The 10,255-nt window shown below is 40.7% G+C and overlaps 1 protein-coding gene across 1 annotated transcript; it reads right to left on the bottom strand.

The window, feature by feature from the left end:
• Window positions 1-264: 264 nt before the first annotated feature.
• On the bottom strand, window positions 265-2,283 carry LOC116266344 (probable xyloglucan galactosyltransferase GT19). The gene is made up of 2 exons (XM_031647512.2): window positions 2,150-2,283; window positions 265-2,033 (listed from the first exon to the last, which is right to left on the bottom strand). Exon 2 carries the CDS (start codon window positions 1,959-1,961, stop codon window positions 663-665), a length of 1,299 nt encoding a protein of 432 aa, XP_031503372.1. The 5' UTR covers window positions 1,962-2,033; window positions 2,150-2,283; the 3' UTR covers window positions 265-662.
• Window positions 2,284-10,255: the final 7,972 nt, after the last annotated feature.

The following is a 10,255-nucleotide window of genomic DNA, read 5'->3' on the forward strand; positions in this document are numbered from 1 at the left end:
GATGTATGAAGAAATTAATTCTTTCCAAACATTGAACTCTCTTCTCTAACTTCGTGCTTGTCCTCAATACCTTCCTGCGATACTGTTATCTGCTCATATACCCATCCCATCCACATACGGCATTCTTTATCAAACTTGAAGACCCTGATCCAGATCTATGGTAATATCTTTCCCTTAGGCTACGTCTTGGACAAAACTGCTGTTTTTGGTACCTGTTCTATAGTTGCTAGTCAAGGAATGCAAAAGCATAGACTACTATCGTCATTGAAAAAGCCATGCAAAGGAGTTGTAATTGTACTTTATTATGTCCACTATACATTTGTGTACAATCATTCATTGATTTCTTATCTGAAACAAAATTAGCATTTCAACTGTAACCGTTGCAACAGTGGCATGACTTACAGACACGCTTTGATGATAAGGGGAAAGATTTGATACATAAAAAGGAAACAGGAAAACTATATATTATCGTGGAAAAGAAATAAATTAATGTTAAAAATACATGGAGAAACTAGGGATTGATCGATCAATTGATCCCAACCTCCGATGATCTAACCACCAAAAATTCAGCAACGGTGCCTCTTCGTTGCTCTATCAGCAACATAAGTGAGAATCGACAAACTGTTCTGAAAGTATATCTTCCTCACCTTCTTAAATCGGCTTCAAGTAACAAGCCCAGATCCTGATATCCTGTTCTTTATTCTCTGAAGAGCGCCGTCTACCGCAACATCGAAAGCATCCTTAACCCTCTTCAGTCCAGGGGAGCTACCGTGCCGTCTGTACATAATCTTCGGCATCAATTCGATCACCCTGTCCCTCATCCTCCCAACTTGCTCCTCTGGTATCCTCATCAGAACATCACTGATGTTCAGCCCGTTCCACACCACTTCATCCTTAGGTACAAAAACTGAGAACCGGTCATACTCGTCCTCCGGAAGATGCCAAGTAAACTGTTTCTTGGCAGACAGCTCTTCAAAGAATACGGGGATGCAGCCGGCGATCATCCCGTCGAACGTCGATCTCCTTGTCGGCGTATCTCCGGGAGGCTGAAGACAGAACTTCGCATGCAGCATCGGCTTCATGTACAGGATGGGGTCGTGCTCGCACACACCTCCGGAGCACTCGACGATGGAGCAGAGGTCAGGCCTCTCTTCGCACTCAAGCCGAATCGACCGCCGGATATTCGGGGATTGGGAGGTTCCTCCGCCGCCGGCAAACAGCATCAGCGTCGTTCTCCGCGACCGCCTAACGCGGCCCACCCACGATTGCAGCCGGCCGATGCTGGCCGGATGAAAGGAAGTCGGATGAGGCACCGCCTGCTCCTGCCAAGCCCACGCCCGCGACTCCAGAATCATGGCCGTCACGTTCAGTAGCTCCGGCAATTCAAGGATGCTCGTTCCCCAACCTTCCGACCACGACAACGGCCGGCAGAAATCCCACGCCGGCCTGCCCATCACGAATATATGGTCATGACCGTGGTGCCTCCTCCAGATCTCCGGCGAGTCCGACCGGAGAAAGTCCGCCAATTCGATTCCGTGCTCGGCACTCGAATTCACATCCGGACCGTACAGGTAGCGGAGTGAGTCGATGCCGGCGAAGTAAGGGACGAAGACGGCATCGGCGGCCGCTGGGTCCTGCGTTAGACATGAGTACTCGAGGAACCGGCGGTAGAACATGATCTCGATCATCGAAGCGTCGGTTCGATACCAACTCTCGGATCTGTTGTGGGTCTTCTGGCCGAGACCGTGGTTGGCAAGGTAAGGGCAGAAATCGTCCCAAACAGGGTACTCTGAGCAGTTGTGGAGGAGATCCATGTTGAATCTCGGAGGGAGTCGACGTATGTGTACCCATCTGCCATTACACTGCTGCGCTGTCTCTGCAACTAGACTGTCGGTGAGGAGGAAGAAGACGAAAAGGACGCTGATGATGGTGGAGACTAGATTCACAAAGGGCTGAACCATGATGATGGTGAATGTGGTGGTGCGGAGGTGGGCTTAGCACCTGTTCCTTAGCGGAATCTCTGCAAGCAAAGCCTGAAAAAGAAAAATGAGAGCCATGAGTCGAGCAAAAGGCGGTGCCACTGGCGTCATGCTTCGGATAAAGAGATGGAGGAAAAGAAAGATGAAGAAACGAACGGTAAGAGAAAAACCTTGATTTTGGTCGCGGTGAAACAGAGGATCAGCGTGCTTTATCCGATCTTTTCTTTTCTTTTCCTTGTTGTTTTTCTCGAGATTGTGGGGTTGGTTGGTAATAAGGGGAGAGTGGTGGCTCTTAGTGCCGTGAAACATGGGTAGTTATTTTTACCTTGTTTTTTCGCTAATTTTTCTTTTGATTTTTGTTCTTCCTGGATTCAAGATTTTTGTTCGAAACGGGTTTTGCCTTCCTCGATTCCGTTAATTCTCTAGAGCCCTTTTCGCTGAGAAACAATACTAGTGTCGGTGGCCGTTCGTTTTCGCGAGAGAAATTTTAGCTTTGCATTCCTTTTAATGTAGGAGTCAACTTTGGATCTTTAATGTAGAAAGGGGCGCTACATTTTCTACTTCTCCCATATAGTGAGTGGCTTTTATCATCAAATAGTAGATGTTACTTGTTATAGAATGTCATCTATTGAAGCGAGTGAATATCAAATTTAAGCATTGAATATCAAAATTAACCAATGTTCTACATCATATGATAAAATATTTAGCTCGTAAAGGGGGAATCTGATGAACGTGAGACAACGTTTGTGCATTAGTGATAAAAATAAGACGGAATGGAAAAAATTGTCTTGGCGTTTGAACAAGAACTACGATCGTGCGTTCTGCCACGATACGGCATTTTGCTTGGATTTGTTTGGTTGGGCGAAAGAGACGGGATGCAATGAGGGCCGCATCTTGGCTGAGCGCTATGAGCCGTTGATCCGCGTCTTGGACGGCCACGATCGCAGCGTTAAACGCATAGTCCGCCACGTTCAATCCCTCCTAGTGGAATTAAGGATGGTCAAGAGATCCGAGATACTCGGTTACAGACCCGAAATAAATCTGATCCTATGGATACCAATATCAGTTCGATTCGAATCAGATATTTGACCAGATCTGAACTGCTTTATGCATGCGATGATAATTGATAAAGACTGAATTGTTGTTCTTATTTAGATAAATGTGTTTGATCGGACAATAAACATTCTTATGTCTGATGTTCATAAAGTCAATTGTCAACATATCATGATACAGTTCACATTCTAAGAAAGTCGGACTCGGTTCAAATTTGGATATTAAATCTAAATGTCGGATTCAGATACGATACAGACTGTTTTTATACCTATCCAAATCCGAATTGGTTGGCACCCGGCTTGGTATGCGGATGTCTCGAAGATTATAGATTTGAATTGTACAACAAGGAAACCGAAATGCTGGGATTTTTTTTTTTTTTTGAAAATTCTACAAAGATTACTACCTTTTGAAAAATATTTATGTTCAGCGGCCTCATTTATATATAAAATGGAAATTAAATGAATATATTCAAACACAAAAGCGTTTTTGTAGTTTCTTTTAAGTTGGAACACTATGTACCAAATTTTAGATTTTATTCACCAATGGAAAAACATTTTTCTTGTATTCATTAAACATGTTATTCATCAAACCAATAGCAAAATAATGGAAGAGAGAGTGGTCTTATTGTAAGAGCGGCAATTGGGGTTCTTGTTCTTTCACTTTAAGAAAGAAGAATCTCAGCTTTACTGTAGCATAAGTATGACATGGAATAAAGAAAATTTGGCCTTACTTCTCATACATAAATTTCTCTCTTCGTTGAGAGAGAGATAGTCAGCGTGCGTGATAAGAAAAATATTGTGGTCTTATAAACATGATATAATTATAAATGATGTTTGTAAATCCATCTATCAAATGCCAAACTCAATAGTATTGTACGTTTTTTTACACAAAAACATTATGTTCATAAAAAAAAAAAGTTGCGATAGATAGAAACATGCATTTGAAAATTATAGCATTCTTCTTACCGAACACCCTTTGAATGCAACATTCTTTTTGAGTTTTTTCATTAAATCTCTTGAAACGATGAGGGTTTTGAAGGTTTGTATTGTTGAAAATGCAAGTGTTCATAAGTTGACTAGTAGTCTTACAAGAAAAAAGTGAAAATTTCATGAGGTCTAGTGTTTTAAATCATCATAACGAAAATAGACAATGTAGAAAGTAGAAATGATTTGTTTTCCAGTTGTTATAAGTTATCATGGATAAAAAAAGGCAGGTGATTGGAATTCTCACTCTTTCTCTCTTTCTCTTATCTGTTATCTCTCTTGAGTATCAAGTCTATGTTTGGTGTGTTGGGTTTAACAAAGACATGCTTCAACTTGCATATTTGGTACTTTTCTTTCCTTTTTGCACCATACGAAGTTGACACTCCAATAATTCAAAACAAAAATTGTCTATCTATCGGCCCTTACTCCATCTGTTGCGCGATCGCCTCAGGAATATTTACTTGTGATTGTTAGAATGTAATATTTCTTCTAAAATAACGTATTTAGCTCCACACGGCCCAAAACAAAAGAAAAAAAAAAACCAGTGGCAGAGCCAAAAATATTAGTTGGAACAATACTCCTTTAAAGATACTCAGGGCACTTATATATATAAGGAAATTTCAAAACTGGTGTGGGCAATTGCCCACATCAGTCACCATGTGGTTCCGCCACCCCCAACAACTTAGAAGCCGATTAAAAACCCAAAAAAGACATAGCAAAGATTTTTCAAGGAACCGTGTCAGCCTAGTGGGTACCAAATATCTGCAGGTATGGTGGGCACCGGTTCGATTTGCGAGGAACACCCACTTGATAAAGTAACGCTGCATAAAGCGGTGCATGCATGAAGAGTGGGTTCAGCAGCAGACAAAAGTGCAGTAAATGAGAGACATAAATACATTCAATTCTATGGGACGCAGATGGTTCCTCGCTCAAACTGTTTCTTTTTATAAACCCCATGGAAACTTGGGAAAGTATATAAAATATAGTAAGAATAAAAAAAATATGTTAGAAGCAGTTGAATTGTTCATTTGCGGCCTTTTTTTTTTTTTAATTTGCTATTCCCCAGGAGTCCGACCTCATGATTTCAGACCATGCCCAAGACTTGGTTATGATGAACAAGCTGATGTGAGTGAGATTTTTTTTTTCTTTTAAGATTCAAGTGCAGAAGAACCAAATATTTTGACAAATTCTTCATACCCGGATTAGGATTTAGAATTTTTCAAATACGAACTGAAACTCTGGTTGACAATCACAACCATGTCTACGTACTGTTCTTATGGACCGACTCCGTTTCATCAATACTTCAATCATTGAATGTAGAAACTGAAACCTCTATGTAACAAGTTCTAATAATTCTGACTCATAAATGTCAACTTGAACTATTATACGAGTTTAATTTGCAGTTCGCTGGATTTGTTCCATGCTGCCAAGTTTCATATATAACCAAATAATTAGGCCATGTTTGTTAGGCTAGTATTTCAGATCCATGACCAGTCCACTTGGCCTCCATCGGCACCCTCCATTGGTGCGTCAACCGAAAACAGTGTCCCCAGGAATCGAACAGGAGACATGCCAACTCAACTACATCCCTACCATCCTCCATACATTATCCTCTCCTTCTTAGTTGTGCAGATCTAAGATTCCCATAACTCTACAACGGTAGGCTTATCAAACAGTCGTATGCCTTTACGCTACTTCTTGCTTGATCCCACTTGCTTCTTTGCCTTTATTTCTTTTCTTGCATATCTTCGGATTCTCGTCCTAATAACCATGGTACCAATAAAGGATTAATTTACAGGTTTCCTTCATCTGTTTTCTTCTTACTGACTACCAATAAAGGATTAATTTACAGGTTTTCTTCATCTGTTTTCTTCTTGCTGACTCAATCTCCTTAGAATGAGCTGAGATGATCAAGGATGGTATTCTTCGACCAAGAAGAGCAGCTAAAGTACTGCAGTCCTAGAGCCCCGTTGTATCAGTTGGAAAACTCTTTGTTGTACCTGATTGTGATTTCCTTTTTGTAATCTTCTAGTGCTTGTTCTAAATTTTGATAAGCAGCACTAATCAAATTGATCTTATTCTATCTTAGAGTATCCATTCACTCGAAACTCTTCCGCTTCCCGTAAGAGAGCCCGTGCTCTTTTAAGCTGCTTTCCGTCGGTGTTGGATGAAGTGTTTAAGTTGGAAGGCTGATTATTACTCCAATCCTTCGACACAAGATCCTGACAGATCTCTTGGACCATGGCTGCATTTGGAGAGTTGCTTGCGTTGATCCAACAACGCAGGGCTCTAGATTCAATGTTGAATGGGAACAGATGAGGTGCACCAGCAGCTCTGAACAATTCACGTTCGCCACTTGAGAGACATAATCAGATCCAAAGACTTCTAAATTTTGCAGTTCGTACCAATTATTGGATTCAAATCCATGTGCCCTTCGTTGGAGCTAGCGGTGTCATTGATGCGTTATTCCGACAACTAGAAGGACTTCTCTGTTCTTGGCGAATTTGGGTGGATTTGGATCGGTGAAGGGCCAAAGGAACTTCTTTTGTGTCATAATCTCAAAATGCTACTACTGATTTAGCGGAAACATTGGCTTAAATTGATTAATTGAAAAATTCTTCACCTTTAAATGAACAGGAGTAGTATTTCGCCCATACGAGATCTGAAGCTCCCACCCAATGCTTTGTGCTCCTAAGGTGCACCATCTGCATCTGTTTTTGGTGCCCAGAGGTGTCACCCTGTAACTCAAAACGGGAACTGACCTTCTACCAGCCTTTGCTTCAGCCATTGCACTAACCCATTATATGTCAAATGGCGTTTAGTTGACACCCTTAAATGGCCTTCTACCTCCAAAATGGCATTTAAGGCATGTTTGGCATTAAAATTAGATTTCTGAAAACCCAGTTCTGAAAAATTGACGTTTAGTTGACACCCGTCACTTTTTCGGTGTCAATTTTCAATTATAGGATCTTTATTGTTTGGTGTTTAAAATATCACATGCAAAGCTGAAGTACAATAAACTAGATATGTGTTCCCTCCCTATCAATTCACCCATGAAGATTACATTTAAAAGTGTATATTACACAAGGAAACACATTTAACATTCATTTTAAGAGGTGGGTCAATTTGGTTTCTCATGTTGGGACTGAATTTGAGAGTTTTGATGATAATCAAAGATTGTTATGAGCACTAATGATGTACTTCTTTTGGTTGGTCTCACTAAGATTCACTTGGGAATGTGATTTAGCAAATGGGCAGAACCACTTCTTCCGGATCCCACATATTTGGAAGAAAGTTGGTAGAGATGTAAGAAATCACCAAGCCCTGAATCCAAGACCTGCATCTATATGAAGCACCGACAGTATTATGGATATTATAAAATGGGAAGCTTTCAATTTCCAGAAGCTGCTCAGATTAGGTTATTATAAAACTATTAGTTACCTCTAGATGTTTATCAGTTTAAGATGGTAACCGCTAGAATCAAGGTTTCAATCACTTACAACTGAGAACGGACTAAGTAATCCATTTATTTCCCTGATCTTTGTTGTCTTTGGAATATATTTCAAATGTTCTGTCGATACCTTAGTGGATATGGAAAAGGTTTTCCCGCATTCGCTGGAAGGAAGGGGAAAAGAGGAAAAAGACTGCAAGGACGGCTGAATTGGAGGACAACCAATTCAGGATATTGTAAAAGTGTGACGTTAAGCCGGCAAACTCCGACAGGCCAAACAGTCTACAGATATAATTTCTTCTTATAAGAGAGAGGGAGTAGAAAAGAACAGAAGGAGAAAGACAGAGAGAGAGAAAGAGGGAGAACACTAATATGGTGATTTCAATCCCTTACTGCATGATCAACAGCCTCACATGAATGATGCAGAAGCATCTACCATCCTTAGCAATATACAGGTAAGTATATGCTTCATGCCTCATTGGTGCCAACACCAAGGCAGTGTCAAGCTCTGCACTATACATACAGTACTTTGTGGGCATTATGATCAGGTAGCCCAGTGAATCCAATTGGTCAGGCTGTCGATTCAACGAATCGGTCAATTCGTCCGCAGAATCGGTTAGCCACCGATTCGATTCGAACCGGCCGATTCATACCGATTTGTAAATGCTGCAACCCAACTGTCTTTTTCCTGTTGAACCCATTTTTCCTTGTCTAATGCATGCAATGCAATCAAAGTTGTAGCATCCGAGATGCAATAAAGAAGAGGGGGCGGTCAAAGTGATCCATTTACTGGTTAACCAGATGCCTTTTCCATTTGAATTCTTATATTCATTTGTAGGACAGTTCCCTTTAATGGGGACGGTATGTGTGAGTACATTGGATGGAAGGACAGCCCTATCGTATTTTTCTTTCTAAGATCAATTTCGGCCCCACATTGGCAGTGCAATAATAAGGCATCTCCCAATGCATCACACGGCCTTTTGGGTTAGAGACAGTGCAAGTGGACCGTTCAAATTTGAGGTTCCCTCAACGTAATTGGGATCTAGAAAGTTTTCTTTCTTCCAATCTTGCCTCGACAAATATCTAGGTTTTCCTTATCAGATTTTTTTTGTTAAGAGACAAACATGCTTAGTACCAAGCCCAATTACTAGAATGTTAGATTACGATGATCATCAAATGATATGGTGTTAATTTATATGTAAAGAATGACACTCTTGAGTCTTGATCATATTGGAAGCAGCAGGGGTAGAATGTGCCAAGCTTCTATTCATGCTTTCTAACGGAAATATGAGTTCTAACTATCACATAGAACATTGCAGTAGATGTCATCTGTTAAGTACTAGGCTTTATACCATTGTCAAAATTAACAACCTCGCATATCATTAGAGTATAAGATTGGCAAATGACTAATTCCCATGTCTATCTTACTTGTGTTGGAAGTAACGGAAACATTATGACAGTAACCAAGAGACAGAACTGTGTATCCTGCAATAAGTTTTATAGATCTGATGCTGAATCATCCAAGGATTGTTATCTTTTGCCGCCATGGCAATTTTATCTTCTTCTAGTGCAAAAGAGGTTACCGACTTGGAGAGTCCCGATCGATCTTTTTGCATGTCAGATCAGATTATTGCTTTTCAAATCCTGGTTGAATTAAAACTTCCCGCCTGCAAATTGTGACTTTGTTCGTTTTCTTTAGATGCCCAAGAAATCAAACTACATAGTTGATTTCATGAAGAAAAAGGATATAAGTTAACCAACTATTAGACGATCATTAAAGTTAGGGAATTTAAAACCTATGTTAGAACAGCAAAAACTTTCTCAAGTTCTCACTGAATGTAAAATTTTATTTTTTACCTGTGGAGACCCTCAAACTTTGGAATGAGACTTCTTTTTAACAGTAGCAGATGCAGGACGATGTAAAAAAGGAGAGAGAGACGGAAGTGGAGGAAAGGGGGTTTGGTTAGTGGCAGAAGGAAAATGCATGAGAGAGAAAGAGAGAGACAACGGCTAGGGGTGAGTTTCAAGAAACTTTTCTCGATAAGAAAGCAAGAGAGAGAAAGAGAGGGGATAGGTTAAAAATGTACCGTCGTCTCCGTCTATCACATATATCCACCATCAAAAAAGAAAAGTCAAATCGTTTTATTACTTTTCATCAGAGCCCACATGCCTCTCTGCGTTAAAAGGAATGTCCAACTGCGTCCCCATTGCGGATGAGGACCAAACTCCTTACACTCCTTGCTACAGCCTCCCCCTCCCTCTTACAGTCTTACCGCTGTTAGTCACTGTTCAAGAAAAGTTCCATTACCATCTCTCTCGTGTCAATTGCCATTAAAATAACACATTCGATTGAAGTTGTGAAATCAAATTCAAAACCAAAAGATGCCACCATCGCTCGACGATCGGAAATCTCAGGCAGAAAATCTAACGGTTAACGCCGTCTTGTCTTTCCTATAATCCGGCCGGCGAACATTGTCGTAAATCTCAAAATTGCGAAGACCATCTTGCAGTAGGAGCACAGGAAAGCTGGCATTGGATCTCCTTCCCTACCGCGCCCATGAAGAGATGTCAGTGATGTCTAATCAAAGCCAACCTTCTTCCGCCAAACAGCAGCCACAGAAGAATATGCCCCTCCTCCCCCAACTCACGAAAAAGATATTAACAGAAATTTCAATAAATTAGCACGTCGGGAAAAGGAAAGATATATTTCATAGACCTTTGTGTTCATGAAAACGGAAGACTGAAAAGACAAGACGATCTTGGAATTCAACCAAAAGAAAAAAAAAACA

The sequence above is a fragment of the Nymphaea colorata genome, chromosome 12, assembly GCF_008831285.2.
Source record: "Nymphaea colorata isolate Beijing-Zhang1983 chromosome 12, ASM883128v2, whole genome shotgun sequence".
Taxonomy (NCBI): domain Eukaryota; kingdom Viridiplantae; phylum Streptophyta; class Magnoliopsida; order Nymphaeales; family Nymphaeaceae; genus Nymphaea; species Nymphaea colorata.

What these genes read in the sequence shown, in the direction of transcription:
- LOC116266344 (XM_031647512.2), bottom strand. Translation starts at nt 1,961, where the DNA reads ATGGTTCAGCCCTTTGTGAATCTAGTCTCCACCATCATCAGCGTCCTT.